This window comes from Podarcis cretensis, assembly GCF_951804945.1.
Source record: "Podarcis cretensis genome assembly, chromosome: 2".
Taxonomy (NCBI): domain Eukaryota; kingdom Metazoa; phylum Chordata; class Lepidosauria; order Squamata; family Lacertidae; genus Podarcis; species Podarcis cretensis.
Window position 1 is genome coordinate 54497753 of NC_137171.1, and position 27780 is coordinate 54525532.

Here is a 27780-nt window from a genome sequence, read left to right on the forward strand (position 1 = left end):
GGAGATTGTTGTGCTTGATGCTCAGCTGGTAGCTTTTCCTTTTAAATCACTTTCTGAGTTGTATGCAGTGGTGGAAAGTGCATATAAAGTGGTGCATCCAATCTTCTTCGGCACCCCCTGTCCATTGCAATGACTGGCACCCCTGAGACGCTGCTCCTGTGGATTGGAATACCCTTTAGAACAGTATATGATATAGCACAGAGAATAGCAGTGGGAAGCGGGGTGTTTGCAAAAATTACATGGCCTCTGTGCTTTTTGCTGGTGCAAAGTCACTACTGAATACAACCCTCTTTATAACATTCCATGTCAGTTTTAATTTGGACAGTAACCAAAGGTGATCATGAATAAATTAGGTTCCAGTTAACTGCACACAAAAAGAATTCTAATTATCCCACAAGTGGGGAAACTGTGGATGACCCTCTAGGCGGAGATAGTGAAGAACAGGAGCAGAAGACAGAAATTGGTTTAATGGGGTTCACCTCAACCCCAACTGTTATTTGGAGAGGACTTTTATGATTGTTGATGTGCATGTGTGAGCATTATAACGATAAAATGCTCAAAACATTTTTACTTTGGAAGGGTAAAGTTTTGTTGTGATTTATGCTACTTTTCTTCTGGTTTTTAATGCTGCAATGAAATTTTTAGTGCTCTATTTTATTTTTTAAACATGTCACATGGAAAAAATGGTTTGAAAAGCAGGACATAAATATTTTTTAAATTTTGTTAATTGATTATGTACCCAGAAGGAGTTAGGGTTTTTTTTCTATGCAACGTAAAAGATTTTAGGTGACCACCAGAAGAACATATTTAAAGACCATATTTAAAGAAAGTGCCAGTAGTGGTTTGTGATAGGTTGAGCAACTAGATATTACCTTCAAAGAACATTTCTATCACATAAGAGGGAAGACTTTTTCAAATATGATTCCTGCTATTCTACACATCTTTGTCATCTTCCTCTGGAGTTTTATTTGCTTGGATGGACATTTAATCACTCATTTCAATAAAACTCATATTTAATTGATGACAGTGCAATCCTATGCATTCCTACTCAGAAGTTCTGCTGAGTGCAATAGGATTTATTCCCTGGTGAGTGTGTTTAGAAGTGTAGTTTAAAACTGAATCTTTAGTTGGACGGCAGACCCAATTTATGACATTTTAGTGTTCATACTGGAGTCCGTGCATTTGCCACAAGTGAAATGCCCTTTACTGATGTGGTTGTATGCAACATCTTTCTTAAACACTTCTATATCACATATCCCTGAATAAGGGAATATAGAATTGTAGTATTTGTATTTTTTTAGTTTAGTTGCTGCAGATCATTTGATGCACATTTTTTTGTTTTGCAATCTCCATTCAGCAATGGCAAGTACTTTGCCACCTTTCCGTATCCATACATGAATGGCCGGCTTCATCTAGGACACACGTTTTCCGTATCCAAATGTGAGGTAAGAAATTTTCCTTGTTAGCAACAAGCCTCACCAGGGAAAATAAGTGTTCTTGTTCAGTCCTTGAGCCATTTAAATGTAGGCCAACTTTTCCTAGCCTGATGACCTCCAGATGCAGTTGGAGCACACCTGCTATTCTCCCTGCCTATTGGCCATTTGGCTAAATCTGAAGGTTAAAAGAGTGCAAAACATCTGGAGGACACCAGGTTGGGGAAGGCTCTTTTAGACTGGCCTAGAAAACTCACTCTTGCAAACACTGGCCTAGAAAACTCACTCTTGCAAACTCACTCTTATCTGTGTCTCAGAGCAAGAAGTGTTGGTATATAGAGGGGTGTCCTCAGTGTTTTATATCACTGTTGACATTCTTCAGAGATCTGCTTACACAGCACTGCTTTCAAATATTTGCAAGATGTTTTTATTTGTGCTTATCCTGACTGGGGGGTAAATGGAGGTTTTAGCAGTTGTTAAAGTTTCATTTCTCATAACCTGGTCAGATAACTGTTTTATATTAATTTTAAAAAATGTATTGTTCCCTGTGTGGAGATTTTGAGATGGAGCAAACAGAAAATTTAAATCACTGTAGAATTTTTCTTTGCTCTAGGGAGTAGAAGCTCTCGAAAATCTCTGTTGTGAAGACATTGAGCTGTATCCAACCAAGTCATTGAGCTCAGGCAATGATTTGCTCTGGGGTGGAGCAGGGAAGAGAGGGAGAGGAAATTCGATTGCATGAGCAGAAGTCTTTCTATGAACTCAGTAACTTAGCTGGGAATTAATAACTTTGCTGTTTTCTGTTCCTTTCAAATTGTGTGTTGTGGCAGTTGTAGTACCACAAATAGCAGAATGACAGTGTGTGTCTTAAAAGCATTTTCAAAGTTTACAACTAAATGCAAGCACTTCTTAATACTTCTGAACCACCCATTTGTGTTCGATCCCACCCATTTTCCAGTCCTGCATGCTCTCTCCCTCCCTTTATTTTTCATAAGACTCAGAAGCTTACTTGGTATATGCTATATTATTGCCATTGTGATCCTGTTTCCCACAGTTTGCAATTGGGTACCAGAAACTAAAAGGAAAAAGCTGCCTGTTTCCTTTTGGACTACATTGTACAGGCATGCCCATTAAGGTAAAATTAGGGTTTTGTTTTCTACTTCCTCTTATGCTGTCTGACTTTTTCTAAAAACAAAATATTTTTTAAAAACCATTCCATTTTGTAGCAGGGGTACACAGATTCTGAGTTTAGAAACGAAGTGGTGTGTGTGACATGTTTTAGATTTGGAGATCAGTAGGTATAAAACATGCACATAGGTGTGTTGTGGTAAAAGATGTGAAAATTCTGGTTTAGCATAGCTGTTTGAATGAGTTCTTTGTCATAGTAATCAGTACTCATGTGAGTGGCACAGCAGTTGCTTCCATATATGGGTTTAAAATTTTATCAGGACCTGCAGATCTCTTAGGTGTGCTGAAGGGTTTGGGCATCCCTAGCGGGATTTTTAATTCTGTCTCTCCCCCCCCCCCCCGAACATGTCATATTCTGTTTCCCCTCTGCTTCAAAAACAGTTTGCTAGGAATAGCAAGCAGATGTTTGGCCACTCATTCCAAGTCTCTGTTACATGAAAGTAGTTACATGGTCCTTTGGATCCCTGACCATAATGTCCTAGTATCTCCTGTGTTTCTGGTATTATGAAGAAAATGTAGTAGAGTAACAGTTTGTTTATTTCTATGGCTTCTAGTAAGTCAGCTCTAATTGCTGATGCAGAGCATTTCTTTTCATCATTTCATTTTGAAGCTAAAATGAAGAGACCCATTCTTTAAAATTTTTGCACACCATAAGTGAGCCAGCCAGCCAGCCAGCCAGCCAGCCCTTTGAGGGACTGGCATGGCAGATCACTTACTACGCTGTTAACTTCAATTGAAGATATGATGCCAGGTTTGGAATTGCAGAGGAAAAAACACCAGGAAGCATCCACAAAATGAACCGTCAAAACGAGAGACCAAGTGCCAGGATGCTGATGAATATTTATTGTTAAATGAATATTTATTGGTAGCCTGGCGAGTTTCAGCCAAAAGTCTGCCTTTGGGGCTTTATATATTTGCACAGATATCTGGAATCCGCACAAGCAAATAAGCATATTGGACCACCAATAAATATTCATCAGCATCCTGACACCTGGCCTTTCTTTTTGGCAGCAAGTTTGGAATTGCCAAAATATTTTATTTTTATTTAATATTTATTTTTATTTTCCCATAGGCATGTGCAGATAAGTTGAAAAGAGAAATGGAGCTGTATGGCTGTCCACCAGAATTCCCTGATGAAGAGGAGGAGGAAGAGGAAGTGCCAAAGGGGGAAGAAGTGGTCATCAAAGACAAGGCTAAAGGCAAAAAGGTATAATTTAAAATATAAATGCTTTATGGTGCTGTTGTAAGATTGTTTGCGTCTCAGGGGTACAAATGTAGACTTGCATATATCATCCATAAATGTGCAAAAATTTAATGGACGTGTTCATCCTACACTTATGAATATAATAAAACTGACATTGTCTGCTTTACTTAGTCTATTTACTTTGCTTTCTTATTTTCTTTGAAGAGTAAGGCTGCTGCCAAGACTGGCTCTTCAAAGTATCAATGGGGGATCATGAAATCTTTAGGTCTCTCTGATGAAGAAATAGTGAAATTTTCAGAGGCTGAACATTGGATTGATTATTTCCCACCCCAGGCTATTCAAGATTTAAAGAGCATGGGACTGAAGGTACTTGTTTATTCTAAAAGTATAACTTTTAAAAAGTCTTTCTCTTAGGTTAATTTATTTCCTCTGAGTCACCCTGTGATGTTATGCTGTAGATCTTTTAGAAATAAAATGTTGAGTCACAAAGTTTGACCTCAGCTGTAACAGTGTTTCATAAACATCTGCTTACTTATAGCAAATGTTTTGGTTGTTCTTATTTAGAGGGGAAATAGCTTTGAAAGATTGAGTTACATCAGCAGTTATTGTTGCAGGAATTCTGAAGTTGGAAACATTTGCTTTTTCTGTTTTGAACAACTAATGTCCATGGCATATGACTTTTTGTTTTTGAAAGTCCCCTAGCTTTTATATTCATCTTGTCACGCCACATGGAATGGAGGCGATGCGGTTCTAAAGTCCTCTTGGAATTAGTTTCACAATTTGTGAGAACTCTTGATGGTGACCCAGAGTTTCCATATAAACTTTTGGAACATCATGCAACTCCTCATTTTTATGAACTTCTAGGTAGACTGGAGACGTTCCTTTGTCACCACTGATGTCAACCCCTATTACGATTCTTTTGTACGATGGCAATTTCTAACTCTGAGGGAAAGAAATAAAGTTAAATATGGGAAACGGTAAGATAGTCCTTTAATATATTCGTTCTATAAAACTTGAATTGATTGACGTATCCTCTTGCTTAGCAGTGTGTACCATTTCATAAACGTGGCCTGGGGAATTCTTTGATTATAGGCTTTCTGAGCTCACCAGTCCAATAGCCAATAGCTTCTTTGGTGTGAGTGCTTGTGGATAATTCTGTCAAATGTTGGAGAGTACATGTGCACCTTTAAACTTTGACTGCATTATCCCAGTTATGAAATGAGAATTATTGACATGATCAATAGTTTCCTTTTCAAATGAAGTAAAATAAATGATCAAATTAATAGAAGCAATTGTCAAAATTGCAAATTATTATCCTGCATTTTGTAAATGAGTAGATCATTAATTATATTGGTACAGGTGCTGTTGTTTTGCACTACGAGAACCAGAGGGGTCATGTGATATACACACCTGCTTCTATACTGACTAGATAGATGGCATTCTATTTCAGTAAAGTAATAAAGAGAGCCTATGTTAGCCAAGTATTTTGACTTAGATTGAGGATCTTCTGTGGGAAGTGAAAGCGAAATAGAAAACAAGAAACAGTGCCCTCTTCAGTCCTTTCTAGATAGTAGCTTTCTCCTTGAAATTATTCAGCTATGAGGAAACCATTGAGAGCGTCTGAATTTCATTTTAAGCTGGCATTGTGACCTAAACACAAAGGATTTCCTGTTCAATCTCTCTTGCACTTATCTAAATAATGTATTTAATTTGTCTTTTAGATACACCATTTATTCTCCAAAAGATGGACAACCATGCATGGATCATGACAGGCAAACCGGGGAGGTAACAAAGGATGTTTGATTCATTTGACTGCTAATGATATACTGCATTTGGACTGAAGAAAATAAAGCATTTACAGTCTATTTGAATCCTCACTTAATTACTTTAAATATCTAATTGAGAACCAAAAGGGGTTTAGGTAAATTCTGCACAGAAGTCTTGTAGAAATAGTTTGATATGGAAGCAGGAATAAGTTTTTTATTGAGAGCGAAAAAGGACAAAAATATGAAATTCCATTGGCCAATCTATTTAGATCTTGACCAGTGCATTTGTTTAACTGGAAGCTTGCATTTTTATGTTAGATTTTTCCACACAATCCCCACTTATTTATTTTAGCTTTCTGAAAGTTTTAGAAAGGATACATCATCGGTTATCTTAGCTGCTGTCAATTAATAGGGATAGTGGTTGACATGCAGTCCATTCTAGTTTGCCTCTGGGCATCTGATCAGACTGAATAGTGGAAGTGGCTGGCTCATTATTGTTCATGTATTGTCTCTTAGGGTGTTGGACCTCAAGAATACACACTAATCAAAATGAAGGTGGTCGAACCTTATCCTGTAAAGCTAAGGTAATTATCCACATCTTGGCTAATAAGTCTTTTTTGCATTGCGAGGTTAATTTGATTAGGGATCTCATAGATTACATTTATTATATAGAAACTGTCAGAAATAAAGGGGTAGAATTTCTAATACATAGTTTTAACTCCTCACACGTTTTCCCTTGGGGGACTTCCTTGGGAATTGTCATATTCTCAAATACTTTTCTAGACAACTTCTCTTTTCTTTTCACAGTGGCCTTAAAGGAAAGAATATCTTCCTAGTAGCTGCAACTCTGAGACCGGAGACCATGTTCGGGCAGACTAATTGCTGGGTTCGCCCTGATATGAAGTATATTGGCTTTGAGACCCTGAATGGGGATATTTTTATTTGCACACAGAGAGCTGCCAGGAATATGTCCTACCAGGGCTTTACAAAAACTAATGGTGTAGTTCCTGTTGTGAAGGAGCTGATGGGAGAGGTGAGCAATAGTGTCATCTATAATAATAATAATAATAATTTATTATTTATACCCCGCCCATCTGGCTGAGTTTCCCCAGCCACTCTGGGCGGCTCCCAATCAGTGTTAAAAACAATACAGCATTACATATTAAAAACTTCCCTGAACAGGGCTGCCTTAAGATGTCTTCTGAATGACAGGTAATTCTTTATCTCTTTGACATCTGATGGGACATCTGATCTATTGTTAGTGTGATTCATGAGGCAGAGGATGTGCCCCTATACGGGCAGGCAAACTTTGAGAAATGTTTAACTTGGAACTTGCAGATTCCACTAGTGCAGAAATGGCTAAGCAAGCCCTCCAGATGTTGTTGGAATCTCCACATAATCTTGAAAATAAAAGTGGAGTCATCTTCAGAACCAGCATTTATGTGGTTAAAATGATACCATGCTAAATGGCAAATTCTCATACAAAAGCATAGCACTGCAAAAATGCATGTTTTGTATGCATACATATATAACAGAAATCTGCTACTTAATGCCTTACTCAGCTGTTGTGGTCTGGTTTCCATGCCTTACCTAGCATTTCTCTGTTGCATTTGACCTTTTCTGTAAGCACAAAAAGTAAAATATTGTGACTTGGTTTCAGAGAAACTCTGTGTAAAATGAAGGCACTGGGGTGTTTCATTTGTAAGTGATCCTATGGCCATAATGTGGGAGTCGCCTCATCTTTAAAAATATTTTTTTCCAAGTAGGAGATCCTTGGAGCTGCCCTCTCTGCCCCTCTAACATCCTATAAAGTTATCTACACTCTCCCTATGTTGACTATTAAAGAAGATAAAGGTAAGGTTGCTGTACCACCTTCTGCATCAGTTACAGATTGTGTGCAGATACAATTATTTTCTCTTGGTGTAAGCCCATGCTATCCCATTTCTGCATTAATTCTTTTTTAAAAGAATCAGTATGAAAATTCATATTTAAACACATGTTTAATAACAAGATACACATTTAAATATGTATTTCATACACATTTCTAAATGTAGTCTATCCTAAAATATGAAATTTTCAAATTCATTGTAATGTTTTTTAAATCTGTGAACTTTATCACAAAAACTGGAGAGGTGTGAAATTGAAGGGTTTGGGAGGTACAAATTAGGTTAGGTTGCTGAAAAATGCAGACCAAATGAAATTCTCCATCTGCACTAAACAAACACTTAGCGTGATACGTACCAGACTGGCAGGTTTCTGGTTCACATGCCCCTCCCTTCCCATCCTTCTACACTTCTGCAAAAGAGAGTTCAGAAGTTTTTGCTTTCAGTTTTACTTAACTGTGGTTTAGTGTTTTGTGCAAACCAGCACTGTGTTGTTGCCATTAACTGCAGTTTATTTTCAAGTCAGATTGTTTCAAACAAACTATAGCTAATGTTAACCACGCTTGTTCCTGGCAGAATGTGAGAAACCTGTGGTAGGTTAATTGTGCTCTTCAACTCACCCAGGCAGGAACCATGCAACAATGATTTTGTAAATTTCTCCACTCCTCCTCCCTCTCCCATTAGTTTCCTTCCATGACAGAGCCCATTAGAGAAAAGATAGTATCTTGCAGAGAAAATTACTTATTAAAAAAAAAAAAAGTAAAGAGAAAGAAGTAACTAACAAAAGGAAGGATGAGTGGAGGAAGCGATGAAATTCATATCACGTGGTTCCTGCCTTGGTGAGTGGAAGAGACAATTAACCTGCTGTAGGCTGGCCCACTTATTCTGCCAGAAAACACCAAGTAAACTTAAAGCAAGAGCTGTAGTTGCTTTTAAAAAGCTAACTCAGCTGTATGACTGAAATATGTGAATAATCCCACCCTTGCTGCTCTAGTCAAAGGATGTGGCTAATTTTTAATTAGCATTAACTGGATTTACGCATTTGTTTATGCGGGGTACATGCACATAGAAACCTTTTGGAAATATTTGCAATTAACTTTGCATTTTTAGTGTGAATTTTACCATAAAAATGCAAATGGGATAATATGTGTTTCCTGCTTCTAAGGCACTGGAGTTGTCACAAGTGTCCCGTCCGATTCCCCAGATGACATTGCAGCCCTGAGAGACTTAAAGAAAAAACAGGTGAACCGCTTAAGCCTGGGAAAACCGCAGCTTGCTGGCAACTGATGGCCACAGTTTCTACAGGCGATAGCACAAGCTATTTCTTGCAGACACAATAGATGTATTTGGGTAGGATAGCCTTCTGCAACTTGGTGCCCTCCAAGTGTTGTTAGAGTACAACTGCCATAATCTCTGATTATGCTATCTGGAGTCAATGGGAGTTGGAATCTAACAATAACTGGAAAGAAAAGGCTGATGTAGGGTATCAGAAGGCAATGAAAATGGGCAAAACCGGGCTCTTCATAAAACCTGTACAATTCATCAGTTAAGATTTCTTTAATGAAAAGATGAATCAGTTAATTTCTCACACATCTGCATGACAGTAAAAAGAATTATTTGGAGGCACAAAAGCATATGCTCCTTTATAATGCATGCTTCTTTTGGGGCAGACATTATACTAAAATAGGTGTTTTTTCCTCTGTGTGTGTGAGAGAGGAAATGCCTGTTTTTAAAATGGTGCTTGGTAGCTGCAATTTTTTTAATTGCTTGCATTAAAAGTAATGTGCTTTCTAGTTAATCAAGGCACTTTTTTAGTTGATCAGAAGTTCAATTCATTAATCATATTATTGTCTTGATTAAATTTTGCAGTAAGGGCAAAGACCTGTTTGTCAGGTTTTTGTAGATTTGATTTTCATATTTGTTTTCAATTTCTTCATAGGCACTTCGAGCAAAGTATGGCATTAAAGATGAAATGGTCCTGCCATTTGAACCGGTAAGTGCAGCAGAGAAGGATTGTGTTGGGTGTTGGAATGGACAAAGCTGTCAGTTTGTATTCTCTCTGTTTATTTTTCTAGTTTCTAGTTCAGTTTATTATTATTATTAAAATTTTTATATCTCCCTTTATTCGAGGATTACAGGGAGGTTTACAATATAAAAACACAAAATATACCATAGCAACAAAGAAAAACAAGAAACTCTCAACACATAATTTAAAAGGCCATAGATAGTTTAATTAACCAAAGGCCTGGGAGAAGAGGAATGTTTTTCCTGGAGCCTAAAGATATGAGTTTTACACATTTCCACATCAGTGTGCAATATTTTAAAAGACCTCATGAAAAGCATTTTAGTGTGCATTTCTCCTAACGTACAAATTCTGTACACATTCTAATTTTGCAATTTTGCCTGATATGCACAGTATTATAGGCTATTCACCCTAATATAATTTTATTTTCATTTTATAATTTCATTCATTTTAATGTACACTTTCCTCTAGTATACACATTCCGTATGTGTTTATTTGGTCAGAGAACTTGATTCCAAAATTTGGAAGAGTACAAATTTATTTCAGTTTGTGGGGGTTTTTTTAGGGGGGGGGAGTGCAAATCTGGCAGGTTTTTAATGCAAAACAAACAAAAAACTGACCTCACCCCTAGTTGGGTGTACATGTTGGTCACCTGTGTTATCTGAGGGATTTATGTGTTTGTGTTGGTCTGCTTTTTCTGTTACGTATGTCATAGCTCTAGCCCTGCTAAAGCACTGCACAGCCAGGGGTGCTGTGAGACTCCTTGAGAATCCCATAGACTTGCCTTCTACTCTATTGAGAGGCCTGAGTCAGCCCTGTTAATTCTTGAAGGAAAAATACACAGCTGTGTGACTCCATCTGAAAGTCAGATCCGGCTGTCTGATCTTTGGCTTCGCTTTGATTATGTATTTTGTTGTTACTTGCATGTTGCAGGCACAGGCCAGGCAGCTGTGCTTTTGATGCAAAATTGAGAAATGGGTGCCTATTGGATAACTTTTGAAGCCAATGCATGTAAAATTAATTGCCTCAATAAGTCCAATGAATCTTTGATCACTGAGGAGTAACAGGTTTAAGAAGCAAAACCCAACTTTGGTATAGCAAACAAACCCGAAATTCAGCATATAATATTCTGCCCATCTGTCATATAGGTGTGAGAACCTTGCATATAGATGGAATTAAACAGGCTTCACTTTATTTTCTCTCTCCCCACTCCAAATAGTTTACATTCCCTGCCCTTCAGACAGTAAACAATGCACATACTGTTGAAAAACCATAAAATGAAGATCCCTTTTCTTTGGAGGCTTTTGGAGCCACGGTTGAATCCCCTGCAAAACTCTTTGATTTACTTGCATGATTGAAAACAACTATTTTACAATGCTATGTGCTATTCCCAGGTGCCCATCATTGAGATCCCTGGCTATGGCAACCTTTCTGCTCCGTTGATCTGTGACGAGCTGAAAATCCAGAGTCAAAATGACAGAGAGAAACTTGCAGAAGCCAAGGAAAGATTATACCTGAAAGGATTTTATGAGGGAGTAAGTAAAAAAATTAAGATTTTCACAAGAGGGTGTGTGTGTTAGAAAAGTGATTTTTTTTTTCTTTGTGGAGATGTATGTATGTCACCAGTTCTGCTTTTTTTAAATATAAGGGTGAAAAGGAATTCATCCTAACTCTGATTGCTTGGTGAATCAATGGATTTGAACACACCATTTTCTTTATTTACTACAGCCTTTCCCAACTTGTTTTGGACTCGCCTCAGCTAGGCAATGGTCAGGGCGCTGGGAGTTGTAGTCCAAAGCATCTGGAAGGGCACCAGGTTGGGAAAGCTAATTCACTTTATGGTTTGTTTCACTGAATGCAAGACTTGTCCTGTTCTCTTTTGGTCTCTGTGTGTTCCTTTGGATACATAACTAATCTGTAACTGGTACAGTCATACCTTGGATCCCGAACGCCTTGCGAGTCTAATGTTTTGATTCCCGAACGCCACAAACCTAGAAGTGAGTGTTCTGCTTTGCAAACATTCTTTGGAACCCGAACGTCCAACATGACTTCCACAGCTTCCAATTGGCTGCAGGAGCTTCCTGCAGCCAGTCGGAAGCCGCACCTTGGTTTCCGAATGTTTTGGAACTCAAACGGACTTCTGGAATGGATTCCGTTCGACTTCTGAGGTAGCACTGTATTTGGTATGTGTGGACTGGCTAGGCTTCCTTCATTTTAGGCCATTTTTAGACTTTGACCTGTTTGGATTTAGGGATACTTCTCAAAAATTGCCTTCTGTTGAATCTAAGGGAAGGCTGGATCCAGAAAATTTAGTGGAAGGGAAAAAAATCCTAGTGATTTGCAAACACAAGCACTAGCAAAAGATTCATGAAGTACCATATAGATAGGTTTTATGGCAGTTCTCATGCTTACAAAAGTGTAAGTGCAACTAAAGCATTTCTTTTAACTTTTCTCGCGCAGTGCCCTAGAGTTATGTGCGACAAACACTTGTATGTGAGGAAAGATTATTTTCACACGAGGAGTGGCAGCTCTGTAACCAAACCTCTTATGCCTGCAAGGCATGTGCTCTTCCACTGAAGCATAGCTGAACATTTTTTAAAACTCCTTTTACTTTTCCATAGCAAAGTATGTCCAACAGCTGAACTTTTGTCGTCTTATTAAAAGAGGCTAGATATTGATTTACCCAGGGGGTTTTCAAGTGTCGTAAACAGATGTGTCTTCTTGAAGAGTAATGGCTTGCTTTCATCAGACATGTAAATTAGACATCCCTTTATACATTTGAGTCTGTTCTTAGAGTAGCTTTGTCCGTTCATATTTAAGGCTATAAAACTAAACTTTGATTTACTCATGGAACAATTTATCAAGTGTGTGGGTTTTTTTAAAAAAAATTGCACACAGGTATTCTAAAAATAAAAAAAACTGAAATTCCCTATTACAGGCAGCTTAAGTGAAATTCTGTAGTCTTCTACTGCCTGTCCACACCTTGTCCCCTTCTTCTGTTGTTTCTTTGTGTCTGTTCTTTATTGCAGGCCTCTTGGGGTAAGGACCAGTTATATCTGTTATTTGTGAAGTGTTATGCACATATCAGAGGTGCTTTATGAATGAATGAATGAATGAATGAATGAATGAATAAAATTTTGCTGCCATTTTGTGCATATATAAATATATAAATTTATATATATATATCCTTTGATGTACTCTGTTTTGAAGAATTATTTCACTTTTGAGGTCATGAGATAAAATTTCTAGGATTAAAACCACTGATTCATTTACAATTATTGGATTTATGTGGGTTTCTTGCAGGCATCCTCTAGGAGGAAAAGGGATGGAGACCAGCTTCCTCACATATAAGCTGAACTTCTAAAGCAGTTTGTAATCTCTGCAATGACTTCCCTTTTCAGATAATGCTCGTGGAGGGATTCAAAGGCCAGAAGGTGCAGGATGTCAAGAAGCTTATTCAGAGGAAGATGGTAGACAATGTGTGTAGTGGTTTGTATTGTATTTTAAGATTATACAGTGGCTTCCACAACACAGTTTTTGCTTGCTTGTCTTTACAGAGCACAGCTTGATTTTTTGAAACACAATTGTAGCCACGTGAAACTAAGCAGCACTAAGTCAAGTGCTTTGGTTTTGTTGCAAAACAGAAATTATTATGCTTGACCTGTCAAATAGAAATAGCTGCTTTATTTAGATGGGTGCTTTGAATCCTGCAGAGCTTGCTGTATTTTTTAGTGAACTAATCCTAATCTGTTTGCTAAAGGCAAGATTTGTGGCTTTGAAAGTAACTGTTTAGGCATATTGGAGAAGAGCGGACTGTGGTGTGGTGACATTTCTGTCCCTATAAAGTTTTGGAAAGGAAAGACCATGGGGGCAGGGAACTGATGGGGCGGAGGTCTTCCTTCCTGCAGCCCACTGGCCTATGTCAGCACAGAACTCCCCATTTCTACCCACCAAAAGTGCAGACAGGTGGAAAAGCCCCCAAACAGAGCGTTGGGCTGGCTTGGGATCCTTAGGCCTCTCAGCTACCCCCCACAGTTTCAGGCCTGATCTAGGCCCGATATCTGTGCCAGAGACATGCTGGCATAACCTGGAACAAGTTTTTGCCTACCCCCCTGCCTTCTGTCCCAGCTAGTGTGAGCAAAGGGGCTGGGGATGCTCTGTTGGTTCCACTGCTCCATCATGCCCCATTTTGCATCACTTGGGCTTTAGATTGCTCTGCAGTTTTAAATTCTTCCTATCGTACCATACAGTGGTTAAATCTGGTGTACTTGCACAGTTCTTTCACAAGAGGGCAGCTGAAGTACGGAGAATCATGACTTTTGTTCCATTGGCTTGATGCTGTCCATCTTTTTGAGATTTTCTTGATTGTGGAATTATTTTTATTGCATCAGTAAAGCGTTTGCTCTGGATGGTCCAGGTTGTAGAAAACAAAGCTCCATAATATAGTCATGTAATGACAATGAGTCCCATTGTATAGACAAAGGAACACTCAGGCTTGGGTTGAAAGTCATGCACATGGGACAATTGAGTTGCCACAGTTAGGTAGCTGCTTCCTTGAACTGCCTTGACTATTGCTGAGCATATTCCCACTCTTGTGCCACAGAAATTAAATAAACTCTGTCCCTGTCTGCTCTTCCAACAGAACTGGTGAGCATAGGTTTGGATTATTAAATTGTTATTATTAGTTAAAAGGAATTCAGGATAGTTGCGTGGCTAAAGCTACTTCCCTATTTCATAAATATTCCCTTTTTTTATCCCAGCATTGTAATCCCACCCTTTTCTTTATTTAGCATGAAGCAATGGTTTATATGGAGCCAGAGAAACAAGTCATATCTAGATCTGCAGATGAGTGTGTGGTGGCTCTTTGTGACCAATGGTGAGTTGGAAGGAAAGATGGAGCCAAGTTAGTTGCATCCATCACCGCCCTTCATTCTAAGTCCTTTTGTCTGATTTTTAGGTACTTGGACTACGGTGAAGAAAACTGGAAGCGACAAACTTTTGAATGTTTGAAAAACCTTGAGACGTAAGTTGTGGGGGATAGGGGCAAGGTAGATGTGGGCTGACATAAGCCCAGGAAGAGACAGCAAGGATTAATTATCTTGCTTTTTTCAGGTTTGGTGATGAGACACGAAGAAATTTTGAAGCCACTCTGGATTGGTTGCAAGAACATGCCTGTTCAAGGACGTACGGATTAGGTAGGATAAAACTTTTCCTGTTGTTTAATTGGGAACTCTTGGCTATAGGAGCAATTTAATATTCTAAATATTTTTTAAAGCATATCTGCAACAGCTGATTCCCATAGAGACAACATACTCAGAAAAATTAACATCTGTCATGAGCTGAAATCAAGGCACACCTCACTTTTCCATGCAGAAGCATATTCTAGAGATTCATATAACTCCAATGAGGAGTATTGATTCAGAAGTAGCTTGGGATAGGGCCCCCAAGTGCCACTCCCTGAAAAACTCAGGTATGCTCCTTTCAGGTATACTTCAATTTCTAAGACGTTGAGTGAGTCACAGTTTACCATACTAATGGCTGCCAACAGAGACAAGCTGATAAATATTGAGCTGTTTTAATATGAAAGGTAAAAAGGCTCTTAAGCATTTTTTTGTTGACAACTAAGGAATGTGCTGACTACAACACAAATAATTTATTTTGCTATATTTTTAGGCACACGTTTGCCTTGGGATGAGCAATGGTTGATTGAATCTCTCTCCGATTCCACTATCTACATGGCTTTCTATACGGTTGCTCATCTCCTCCAACAGGGTAATCTCCGCGGACAAGGACAGTCTCCATTAGGGATCAGGTGAGAAGGAAAGTTTCCCAGGGTATAGTGTTCTACATAATAAAATTATAGATAAATCTCTGCCATTATTATAGTGTCTTCATGTTGATTCACACTGTGTACCAGGTGAGGAGTCTGGTATGAATTTGATTCTTTGCAGGACAACTGTAAACTGCCACATAGTTAGAAAAAATGGTTATCAGAAACCACCCTGATTTTTAATGTTAGTTCTGTTTCCCCAGGAAATGAAAAAAGTGTCTGAAAAGAGAACCAGATGGCTAATCTTCTCCTTTCTGGCAATCTGTCTGCAATCATAAATAGTTGAGGTTAATTATCCTGCTTATGTAGTCCTCCACTATGCATTCAGTAGATATATCTTCAGATATAAAGGCTATTATAGAACTTCTAGCAAAGGCATGGGGAACCTGTAGTCCTCCATATGTTGCTGGACCACAACTCCCATAGTCCTTGACTATTGGTTATGTTGGATGGGGATGATGAGATTTGGGAGTCCATCAACATCTGAAAGGCCACAGGTTCCCCATCCTTGTTCTATGATCAAAACTCTTTCTTCAAGCAATTTTCGCAATACTAAGTGGTCTAATTTGAGCTTCCAGCATTATTGCTTCTCTTAAACTTAAGGTTAGACTTCTGTGGCATACAAGATGAAGGATTATAGTTTTGTATTCAGTATAGAATGTTAACTAGCTCCTGTCTTACTGCTTCAAAATATCTCTCTCTAATGAGGTTACTGCTGTGGTCGATTATGCAGTGGTTACTGCTGTGGTCAATTGAGCTTTTAAATTGGGGAGTTAACTAGATGAAGGTGGAGCATATCTTCTCTGGGTGAAGCCACAGATGAATGCTTTAGAAATGGAAATCCTAGCGATATTCAAGCACCCTCCTTCCTTTTTTAAACCTGAAGGTAACTGAAGACAGGAGGATTGGTTCAAATGAGAGCTATTTTTCATAGGAATAATCTTTTTAAGGCAGCGTAGTGTCTGGTGAGTCTTTCCTCTGAACTCTTAATTGGACTGCATAGCAGTTGTCTGGCTCGCTTTTTCTCTCATTAGAAAAAGCAGAGTGAAATGAACAGAATTTTAGCTTCACAGGAGCACTGCCCTTTGCTCCCATTGCTCTAGTCAAAGTTTGTGGCTATCTAAGAAGTCATTATGCAACCCCTTCCATTGCATTTGATGTTTTAATTCAAATTTGCTGATTAAATTTCTAAAGGGAAATAGGAAATTGAGTTAAGGTTATTCCAAGCAACTTCTTTACTGACATTTTCAAAGAATGTATGTATGGCTCAAGTCAAGACATAGGCTGGAATTCAGTGTGGCTCTATTGAATGTTCCATCTGCGAAAGCATATGAGCTTGCGAGACAGAACGATTCCCCCTAACCCCCATGTGCACTTTTCTGGGGGTTCTCTTGAACCACCCCAAGCCAATTTGGGGTGGCACATAGGGGGAGGAGACAGGGGAAAGCCCCTTGAACAGGCAGAGGCTCTAGTGAAACTTGCCCATATGAGTCACCACTCAATCTGTATGTGACTCTTCAATCTGTATGTGACTCTTAATTCTGGACACAAGGAAATTTACAGTTGTATATTTTCCCCATATACATTATACCTGGAATGGGGGGTATTTTCATACCTCAGACTGGAAAAAAAAAAACCATTTCTGGCTTTGAAAAAATGGCTTTGCAAAAATAAATAAAACCAAGAACTTTTACTATTAACGAAGTGCAAACCTGGAATGGTAACCGAGTGTTCCCACATGTGTGAACTCTATTCTCAATGGCAGATGTTAGCATCAGGTCTAGTGTGGCTGCAGCCCAGGTTCAAATTTTATTCTGTATTTTTATGCTTTGAACTACCCTGAGATATTCAGATGAAGGATGGTGTACATATTTAACAAATAAATTAAATGAATATGAGTTTTGGTTTGCAGGTTGTACTTTGTATCTATAGTCAACCCAATGTTAGCGATATTGATGGCACATTAATGAGATTTGTTACTAGTTGAAATGCTCACCCACTATTTCTAGTTTGTGGAGTCAAGGGGGTAATCTCTCTATTTTGATCCATACTCTAACTTGGCAGCATCTGTCTTAAACCCATCAATCAGCCTAGCTATAACAGGTTCATTTAGGAGCTTGATGAGAAATGCTAAACTGGCTTTTTCCTGGATTACAACCTTTAACTTGTTTTCTCCTGTCAATATTGCTTTTAAAAAAAGAACGAGGACAGGAAAAATGTATTGTCATGCTAGTGCTGGTTTGTGAAACCTGTGGTCCCCTCAGGCCCAACCATCATGGCCAGTGGCCAAGGATGATGGGAGTTGTAGTCTAGAGACATCTGCACGGCCACAGCTTCCTCAGCCCTGTGGTGGTTCATGAATGTAGAAGGCTTATGTCATACTATGTGTAACTGAGCAGCCTAGTAGAATGTAGATGCAGAGCTTTGTACAGTGGTACCCTGGTTCTCAAATTTAATTTGTTCTGGAAGTCCTTTCCAAAACCAGGGCATGCTTTCCCATAGAAAGTAATGCAGAACGGATTAATCCATTCCAGGCTTTTAGAAACAACCCCTAAAACAAGCAATTTAACATGAATTTTACTATCTAATGAGACCATTGATCCATAAAATGAAAGCAATAAACAATGTACTGCAGTCACACAATCAATCAGTAACTAAACTGGGTTCCACACAGTCAGAAAAACAAACAAACAAAAAAGAGCTGCAAAAACAAAAATGCAAAATAAATAGCAAAAACATACAGACTTCAGCATAACACTCAAAACAGAGGTGTAACACTCAAAACGGAGCATGTTCGGCGTCTGAAAAAAGTTCTCAAACCGGAACACTTACTTCCAGGTTTGCAGTGTTTCGGTTCCAAGTTGTTTGAGTACCAAGGCGTTTGAGAACTAAGGTACCACTGTATACTTAGTTCTGTATACTCTGTAGTACTTATACTTAGCAGCATAATAGATGCTTAAGATAACTGTCACTATTTCTCCCCTGCATAACTTTTGTTCTAATCTATGCAGGGCAAACCAGATGTCCAAAGAGGTTTGGGACTACATCTTCTTTAAGACAGCGCCATTCCCAGCAACAAAGATCCCCAAAGCAGCTTTGGATAAACTGAAGCAGGAGTTTGAATATTGGTATCCAGTGGATCTGCGTGCTTCTGGCAAGGACCTTGTTCCGAATCACTTGTCATACTACCTTTATAATCATGTAGCCATGTGGCCGGATCAAAGGTTGGTCTGAAGTACTTTCAAATCTATTAAAAATATGCCTCTTTAGCTGCAGCCATACACACAGTCACAATAAGTCTTCATTGCAAACCTCTTTTGAGTTCATCCGAGGCCTGAAAAGTGAATTGCTTTTGTACAAGGAAGAGACATTTGGAAGATCTGTGTGGGATTAAAACATGGCTATAACTTCATTAAACAGCTAATAGGCACCTGAGCATTGGTTTTATCATTCTCCCGTCCAGTTATACAATGCAGATTAACTAACACTTGGTTGAGGCTTTGGAAATGGCTATCTCCTGCTGCCTCCCTGATGGGTTGTCCTCACTCTGGCTCGAAGCCTAAGAATAGTAGTGTGTCTTGCACTGTTCATTGCCAACAGCCTTCAATGTGCACCAAGGAGTGCCTGTCATAGTTGCTTGCCCACAAGCCAGAATGTCTTCAGGGTCAAAAGACTGCTAGGCCTCAAGGAATTTGGTTCTCCAGGTGCCCTCCAGACAGTGTACCTTGATTGATTTGGATAAGCCTCACTTCGCTACATGGGTGCCTTGAGATGCTCACCATCTTACCCTATTTTCAAGAGCTCAGTGTTCAGAGTGTGTTGCAGAATATGTATGTTGTGAACTGGACACATATATAAAAATAAATGTTTTCTGGCCCTTCCATCTTGGAGGATATGCAATCAAAGTTGAACAAGCACCATACAAACTGCAGCAAAGCTTTATTCTAATTTGTGTAGTTTCCCTGGGTGGCATGAAGGAGGCCTCCCGAACAACCAAGGGTTTCAGTGTCAGTCCTATTCAGCCAGGATAGTTGAATCCATGTGATCTAGGAGACAGTAGCTGGTTCTTACGTTCCATTGGTTCTGTTAACATTGTATTTCGTTGACATATATGTATGCTGTATTTGCTTTTTGAACCTTAACACATCCATTGCATTTGAGCAAAGACATAGTGCATGTCCTGCATTTCTTTTCCCTTGAAGAATATTGTCGTCCCTGTGGCTCTACTTCTGGGTGGGCCTTTAAAAGTTTAAGAAAAATAAAAGAATCTTTTTCATGTATGTCTTCTAATGCAGTGAAAAATGGCCAGTATCTGTAAGAGCAAACGGGCATCTCCTCCTAAATTCAGAGAAGGTACTTTATTTGTTTATACTTTTGTGATGGTTAGGACTGACAGATCTCAACACTGAAAACCAGGCAGAAATCTTTATTTGGGTGGAGTGAATGAGGGTTAGAATGAAATGAATATAAAAATGTCTACGTGTGAGTGTTGGTGTGTGTTTATTTCAGGGGAGTTCAGTTTTATTATTGTTCTCATGGATAGCACATTGCTTAACTTTTCTCATCAGACAGTGGATAGATTTCCTGTAACCAGCCTCTGTTTGACATTCCTATCCCACAGATGTCTAAATCTACAGGCAACTTCCTCACTCTGTGCGAAGCTCTGGATAAGTTTTCTGCTGATGGTAAGAAGGCATATTAGCTTGTCATTGAAAAAAAAATCTGCTAAAACTGTTGGCCAGGTTATACTATAACCAGTGGCATAATAATCATCTTATGGTTTAAAATGGAGCACATAAATGTGTGTCAGAATAAACGACATTCTCCCCATTTGACCCAAACCACACCCATCTGTCAAATGACACTAAATGTGGGGCTGGTAAGCCTCAGCCAAATTGGAAAACAAAAATAGGGGGCACACTGGTTCTTCATTTCCAGCTACTAGTGTAAATTTTTAATTTAACCCTTTTTTGTGTCAACCCAGAGCTATTGAAGAAGGCACCAAATTCAAAATGAGCCAAATTGCATCTGGAAAGAAAGAATCAAGAAATGCAACTAGTGATATTTGGAGCTGTGGCTACAGAAGGAGTTTGAATTCAAGCTGGATTACAAACCGTAGCAGGAATTGGAAGCACACTTAAGAGTGTGCTCTTGATTTTTCCTTTGAAATTGACTGCCCATTAATAAATTGACTGATTAATAGGTGCCCAGCTCCACCCACCTGTCAAAGTGGCAGGGCAGGAAGGAGCTTTTGATCTGCCGCCAGCTAGATCCAGTTGCTCACCCCTGCTGTCCATGGAAAACAGGAGCTCCAGCTGATCAATCTTTTCAGGTTGCATATTGGGAGGTCATGACAGGAAGGACATGCCAATGCATGTCAGTTTGTCAGTGCTATTCTTTAAGCATGTTCTTCCCCACTGAAAATCTTTCTAGTATATTGTGACCAAGCCATTCTTCCATATAGGAAAACTGATGCAGCTGCCTTCGTGACCAAGCCACTCTTCCATATAGGAAAACTGATGCAGCTGCCTTCTGAAATGTAATTTCAATGAAGATTTGCAGTGATGCTGTCTATGATGTTTTTAGCAATGTTCTCAGATACTGATGTGGAAAAGTAGTTGGGAGTCAGGCTGTACTGTCCTTTTTACAGGGCACCTGATCTTCTAACACTGACTTGGTTTCCTTCTAGGCATGCGGCTGGCATTGGCTGATGCAGGTGATACTGTTGAAGATGCAAACTTTGTGGAAGCCATGGCAGATGCTGGCATCCTCCGTCTGTACAACTGGGTGGAGTGGGTGAAGGAAATACTTGCTAACTGGGACAGTTTGAGAAGTGGGCCTGCCACCACCTTCAACGACAGAGTTTTTGCCAGGTACCATGAACCAGACCAACTTTCTAGCTCAGAAAAAAAATGTGGACCCCTCAGGGCTGTTCTGTATAATCATGTTAAATCACAGCTTCATGCATGTTGGCACTTCTCTTTTATTTCGATCTAACTATAACTTTCTCTGTTCTTCTCTTCCTCCATGCCCTGCCCAGTGAAATGAGTGCAGGCATCATGAAAACAGATCAAAACTATGAGAAGATGATGTTTAAGGAAGCTCTGAAAACAGGCTTTTTTGAATTTCAGGTAGGCTGTCCACTTTCTGTAGAACATGATTTTAAAAATTTGAAACTTAAAATACATTTAAAGAATGCAGTAACGGTGGTAAAGCAGTTGGTTTGAAATATTGCTGCCTGCTAGAATAATAGTTTTACTTGGCTCTGCTACTTCTGACCCTTTAGTGGGAGATGCCAGGGATTTAACATGCGCACAATTCAGCACTAAACTAAGACCTCTCCCACAGTGGCCGGTCTGCTATTGCTATGTTGTGCAGCACAGATTTAGCATTATGCTAGAAGGGTAGGTAGAAAGACATAAAATTCATATTCCTGTAGCCAGTAGTCTTTGTTAAGCAGTATACTTCCACAGGATGTTATTTCCCTTCTGACAACCAGAGATTTACAGTCATTGGCAGGCAGTAAAGAGGGAGGGCCAATAATTAAAGAAAAAATTGTTTCCTTTATCTCTCTCTTCTTTTAGCAAACTTAATTTTAATCAAGGATGGATGGATCAGAAAATGTATTCCTGCTGCCATTAAAAAGCAGGATGTTTTTCACTTTAGTCCATAAGGTGTCAGCAGCTCTCCAAAATATCTGCAGCAGCATATTGCTTTGCTTAATAATGAATTGCTGTGACTCCTTTACGCAGCTGACTTTCAGGAGTGTGGTTCGGCTGGCTGAACTATGTGCATAATAATCTATCATATTTATTGCCTCTTTTTTTCCTTACTACTTAATGGTAGCTTTTTATGTGGGCCATTCAGAATGATAGTGCCTAATATACAGTTACAGTTATCCTTGACTTTTATGTCTGTGCCGATAGATGTCTTTTTTAAGAGCCATAATAATGTAAAGCTATATAATGTCCCACTGGCAGAATTTCATTTGGTCCTAATCCCAGCAGGGTTTTTTTAAAAAAAAATAAAAAATATGGTCCTTTTAATAATCCATTATAGGATTATAAGTAGTTTATGTTTTAAGGACATATTAAAGCAAGGAGATTGGCTTTTATGCAATGCTTTTCCATGACAGTTAGACTGTTTTTACGGTGCTTGTGCTGGCTCTCTTTCAGGCAGCAAAAGACAAGTACCGTGAACTAGCTATCGAAGGAATGCACAGGGACTTGGTGCTCCAGTTTATCGAATCTCAGACTCTCCTGTTGGCTCCAGTCTGCCCTCATGTGTGTGAACATATTTGGGCATTGCTGGGCAAGGTATGGCTGTTTATTTATTGCTAGCGAACCGCTTTGCAGTCATCACATGTTCCCTCTTTGTGATCATATCTCAGCTAAATATCAGCAGTTCTGCATACCAAGCACAATCCATAGCCTTTGTATGGCCCCATTAGACTTCATCATTATGTTAGAACAAGGAAGGTAAGAACTGTTCCTCTCTTCTAATCCCAGTGTCTGTTGTTAACTCATATTTAAAGACTGACTCCATCATGAAAGCTTCCTGGCCTGTGCCTGGCCCTGTGGATGAAATCCTGATCCGTTCTTCCCAGTACCTCACAGAAGTAGCTCACGAACTCCGTCTGCGCCTCAAAAACTACATGGCACCAGCTAAAGGAAAGGTAAAGGCCTATGTCCCGCACCCCCTGCCCCGGCTGTTCCTACACTGGATGGTTTTAAAGAATCATTCCGTCTGATGAGAAAGGTCTCCTTTTGTTTTCTAGAAAGGCAACAAAGAAGCACCCCAGAAACCATCCCACTGTACCATTTACGTGGCCAAGAACTATCCCCCGTGGCAGCACACTACGTTGTCTGTTCTGCGCAAGCATTATCAGGTGATCATCCTACATAAATGCGCTCCCATTGCTTGCTTGCTTGTTGGCTTATTGAAAGGTTTTCTATCCTGCCATTCTATCAGACTGTCTGCAACAGGCATAGGCAAACTCGGCCCTCCAGATGTTTTGGGACCACAACTCCCTTCATCCCTGACCACTGGTCCTGTTAGCTAGGGATGATGGGAGTTGTAGTCCCAAAACATCTGGAGGGCCGAGTTTGCCTATGCCTGGTCTGCAAGATGGCTTACATTCCAATAATAACTGTAGTAAACCCAGCAGAGCAATATAAGAAACAGTACACAGTAACAGTAATTTGTTAAAGCCAGTAAGAAAGAAAACAAGAATGTCAGCTATCTCCCCATTTTACTTTATTATTTGCTTCTCTCGTCACTTTCTTCTCTCTGTCTCTCCTCAAAATAAAACTAACTTGGCATCAAGTTATTGAATCTAAGGGGGAAATAAGTGTTTCCAGTGTTTTAATAAGATTTTGCAGGTATTGCAGTTTGGTCGTAATGTCCTTTTTGGGTGCATGATTATGTTTTCTGTATGACATCATTTCTAGTGATGTTTTGGAAATGGAGTTCATTTGAAAATGGGCTCAGCTTTGTTATCCTTAATCTTTTGCCAAATGCAAAGCTTAGTTAGCTGCTTATTTAAGCGCCTGTTCTGCTGCAGCAGTACTGGCTGTGTTCAGACGAGTGTAACTTCCTTATCAGGCAAGGAGCTTTGAGCTCCACTCTAGTCTTTGGTGAGTATGATAATTCTCTGGCTTTGTAAGAAATATACTAGAGCACAATAAATTCTTCTGCCTTAAAACTTGCATAACACTAAGAAATCCGGCTTGAAAAGCTGCAGTCCCTGAATTCTTAAGCTTCTGGAACTGATCCTTTAACTCTTGTGGCACAAGAACAACAGCAGCACTCGAGCAGAACAGCTAAGTATCAGAGTTGATTTGTGGATTCACTGTGTCTTTTCAAATTGCAGTAATGTGCTTAAATTAATTTCCTTCTAATTAGGAACAAGCATGACTTTGTAACTTGGTGTCCACTGCCATCAATCCATATTGAACAGAAAGAATATGGATCTTACTAACAAGGCAGAATGAATTGTACTTTCCCATTTACTTTGGGGCTCCTATCAATGAAGTTAAACTGTAGTGTGAACTTGGGGAGAGGTTGGGACACTAGTGCTGACAGCATGTAAGGTTTCTCTCTCCACCCCACCCTTCTTTAGTCTTTTAATAACCCTGTGAGATATGTTAGGGTCAGAGAAAATGATCTAAGGCCACTCAGCAGCTTTGTGGCTCCATGGAACTTTGCTCAAGGGTTTTCCTGGTCCTAGTCCAATGCTCTAACCACAACACCACCCTCCAGTTCTTTGCATGTGGCAGATGAAAAAGGGAGGGCAGGTGAATGCAGTGGTGTGAAAGTGGTGGCAGAGAAGGTGAGAGAAACAGATGCCTGAAATTCCTTTCTCCTGCAGTCGAAGCAGAGATATGTCCAAGCATGGATCCTAGCATACCCTAGGGCCCGCCAAGCCAAAAGAAGCCCATGTATTAGGAGCTATCAGCTTGCTCAATAAACCTGCCGCGCTCTTGATCCTGTTTTTATAGTTCTAGAAGCCATTACAAACAAGAGGCTTACCGTGCTCTTTGTGGGCCACGACACGATGGCACTGCTGTGTGCAGCGTGGTAGATTGCAGCTTGTGAAGGACTGAGCTCATAGATTTTTCTAAATGATTTGGGCTGGGCATGATGTTTAGGGTGAAGTCACACATACAAAGAAAGACTTGCCAAATAAAGATTTGCGGCTGTGTTGTTTTCTCTATTGATTAGAATAACTTTCTAAAAAGCAGTTTTTGAAAGGGAAGTTAGAAGGACGCTGGAGAGAAAAAAAATCTCCCCCCCCCCCCATGGGAATGTATCACAGTATTAAGATCTTCAAGGAGGGAAAGTTTTAGGCATCTGGGGTAAACTTAAATGAAGGCTATATGTGCTTGCTACAAAAACGAGAACTGCCATGCAGTGGTTTAATTGGATTTTATTTTATTTTTTAAAAAAGGATCTCGTATGTGTTTTTGTTGTAGACCAATGGAGGACAACTACCAGACAATAAAATAATTGCCACTGAACTCAACTCCTTGACAGAACTGAAGAAATACATGAAAAGGGTTATGCCTTTTGTTGCTATGATCAAGGTCAGTCTTCCTGCAGCTTATGGGAGGGGGGTTATTGGTTTGTTTCTGTTTTTTGTTTTTATTATGTATTTTATCTTTTTAAAATCTTGTTTTTATTTTGTATTTTTCTGTTGTGAACTGCCCTGAGATCTATGGATGAAGGGCAGTATATAAATTTAATAGTAGTAAAATTTCATCCCTTGAAAATTTGAACCAAAATGGGTAATGAAATTGGTGATCGCATTGGGTTGTGTCCAATTATGTTCCTTCACTCACAGAAGGCTCTTTATTCCAGGGGAGGGTTCTGCGAATAGAAAGGGGAGGCAATTTTAGCAAATTCTCTCTTTCCAAAGGGTGCCCCAGCCCTCTTGAGCATGTTTTGTGTGCAAGGAGTGGTGGGGTGTACAAAGGGAGGAGGGTTTCGGGGGAGGGGGAAATGCCTTCCTCTCCTGTTCATGGTAGCTGAAACAAAGAGCCTAGGGCTCCTGGTTATAGCAAAGACTTCCATTTTGTTCTATAGCTGGGGATCACAACTTGAATGCAGCAAGATTTCTCCTGAGAAAAGAAAAAGAGAGAGACATTAAGAAATACATTTGATAACTGGAGGGAAGCATGACTTTAAAAAAAGAGCTTATTGGCCACATTTAAAATCTCCCTGCATTATCAGTTAGTCAGAGTAGACTAAAATGCTAGCAGGATTTAACTGATGCACTTAAAACAACAACTTCTAAGTTGGTCATTGCCCAAGCATTTTTTGAGCCTTGATATTGTGCTGATAATTGTTGCTGGCTGCAGTGGGTGTTGTTATATTGTTACTTTAAAACAGTTGTGATGGTTTAATGCAATTGCTTTAATAGCTTTTTTGTAAACCACCTAAAAATGCTCTGACTAGAAGGTGGTGTATAGGTTTATGTAAATCAGTAATGCAAATTCCTGTGGCCCATGGCTGTAGAACAAAATTAGAATGAGAAGATGGTTCATAGGGTGATGTAAGGATACTGAATTTAATGAGTACTAAGTATGATTAACCATATATATATATATATATGTATGTATAAGGGGTAGTGATCAAAAAGAAGAATGTGTCATGACTTTTAGAAAAGAGTGTGGTGGTTTTTCTACTACTTAAATTGTAGCCCCAGCGGTACTTTGGTCTCTCTCTCTCTCTCTCTCTCTCTCTCTCTGTGTGTGTGTGTGTGGTAGGTTTGTTTAGAGGCACAGTCAGCCTTGCCACGCTAAATAAATGCTAGGCACATTTTTTTTTTTTTGCTGAAGCACCTAGCTTGCAGAACGACATTAGAAAGGAAAGACAGCTGTTGCTTATTCTCTTTATCAATGTGTGCTTTCTTTAGCCAAGGTAACAAATCCAGCACACTGCTCCAATTCAACAAAATTGCTTTCTCATACACACCTTCCTGTCAAACACATTGGTAGTAGCAGAAAGAATACTTTGCATACTTGATGTAGCAGTAATCTAACTCCAGCAGATTGTTCTTGGTATGCATTTCTGGAATTTTGCAAGAGCTGTAGCGTTTGTACTGAGATGAGATTATATGTGGAGGTTTCTATCTCAGTTGCCTCTGGCCTGCTAAGCCTTCCCATTTAACTCACCCTGCAATTTTGGTCAAGCTTCACCCACCTGCCAATCATCTGACATCTTATATGACATCAGGTGGGCAGGTAAAAAGAGGCTTCTGAAGTCCCAATAATCAGGGATGCTTCACAAGTGCTTCTTAAGACCTGCACACCTATCAGACTTCTGCAGTGCTGACAATCAGTTGCTTCAAAGCATAGTGCAGGACTCTTTGGCATTGTTATTGGACAACATACAGATCTGTGACTGCTCTTTGGGCTATTTCTTGGACAGTGTAGATCTTTGTTTCTTGCCAGACTAGATATTGTGTGTGTGGTGTTTTTTTTCTTTGGGGGGGGGATCAGTTGCTCCACAATGTTTATTGGATGCCCAAATCACAGAAGTGAGGAGGAGAGCAGTGATACATGCAGTCACCTCCAGATGTTCTCACATAGCTCATGAGCCACATTTTAGTGATGTTGCTTTTTGTGGCAACCTATCTGTACAGTTGGCTTGCAGTGGGTGCATTCTGCCTGCACAGGGGACAAAAATTCCATGGCCTGCAATCTGGCCTTCAAGCTCAGTCCTGTTGGACATCTTGGTGTAAAGGAATAGAATGGCAGCTTGCTGAGTACACACAGCCTGGGTATGCAAGAAGACAAGATTGTTATATATGTTTCAAAATTTCTGAAATAAAACTGCTATTGTCATTTAAATGCTAAAGCTTTAGATTCTTTCCTGTTCAGAGGCGGGAACTCTATTTAATTAATTAAAAAGTGTAAATTTTTCTAGGAGCTTTAGACCCATTTGCTGTAA

At 39.5% G+C, this 27780-nt stretch overlaps 1 protein-coding gene across 2 annotated transcripts in view; it reads left to right on the forward strand.

The window, feature by feature from the left end:
- The window catches only part of LARS1 (leucyl-tRNA synthetase 1), a 45185-nt gene that overhangs the window by 8624 nt on the left and 8781 nt on the right, over positions 1-27780 (forward strand). For both annotated transcript variants that reach the window (XM_079967928.1, XM_079967927.1), the window contains exons 3-28: positions 1358-1445; positions 2488-2568; positions 3694-3828; positions 4030-4191; positions 4690-4802; positions 5547-5610; positions 6108-6175; positions 6399-6624; positions 7358-7445; positions 8640-8716; positions 9414-9467; positions 10892-11032; positions 12899-12976; positions 14288-14373; positions 14455-14520; positions 14610-14692; positions 15171-15309; positions 18339-18551; positions 19623-19680; positions 19949-20012; positions 21017-21200; positions 21368-21458; positions 22503-22643; positions 22862-23002; positions 23105-23215; positions 25302-25412. In XM_079967928.1, coding sequence (XP_079824054.1) covers positions 1358-1445; positions 2488-2568; positions 3694-3828; positions 4030-4191; positions 4690-4802; positions 5547-5610; positions 6108-6175; positions 6399-6624; positions 7358-7445; positions 8640-8716; positions 9414-9467; positions 10892-11032; positions 12899-12976; positions 14288-14373; positions 14455-14520; positions 14610-14692; positions 15171-15309; positions 18339-18551; positions 19623-19680; positions 19949-20012; positions 21017-21200; positions 21368-21458; positions 22503-22643; positions 22862-23002; positions 23105-23215; positions 25302-25412 — 2863 coding nt within the window. The remainder of the gene's footprint in view (positions 1-1357; positions 1446-2487; positions 2569-3693; positions 3829-4029; positions 4192-4689; positions 4803-5546; positions 5611-6107; positions 6176-6398; positions 6625-7357; positions 7446-8639; positions 8717-9413; positions 9468-10891; positions 11033-12898; positions 12977-14287; positions 14374-14454; positions 14521-14609; positions 14693-15170; positions 15310-18338; positions 18552-19622; positions 19681-19948; positions 20013-21016; positions 21201-21367; positions 21459-22502; positions 22644-22861; positions 23003-23104; positions 23216-25301; positions 25413-27780) is intronic.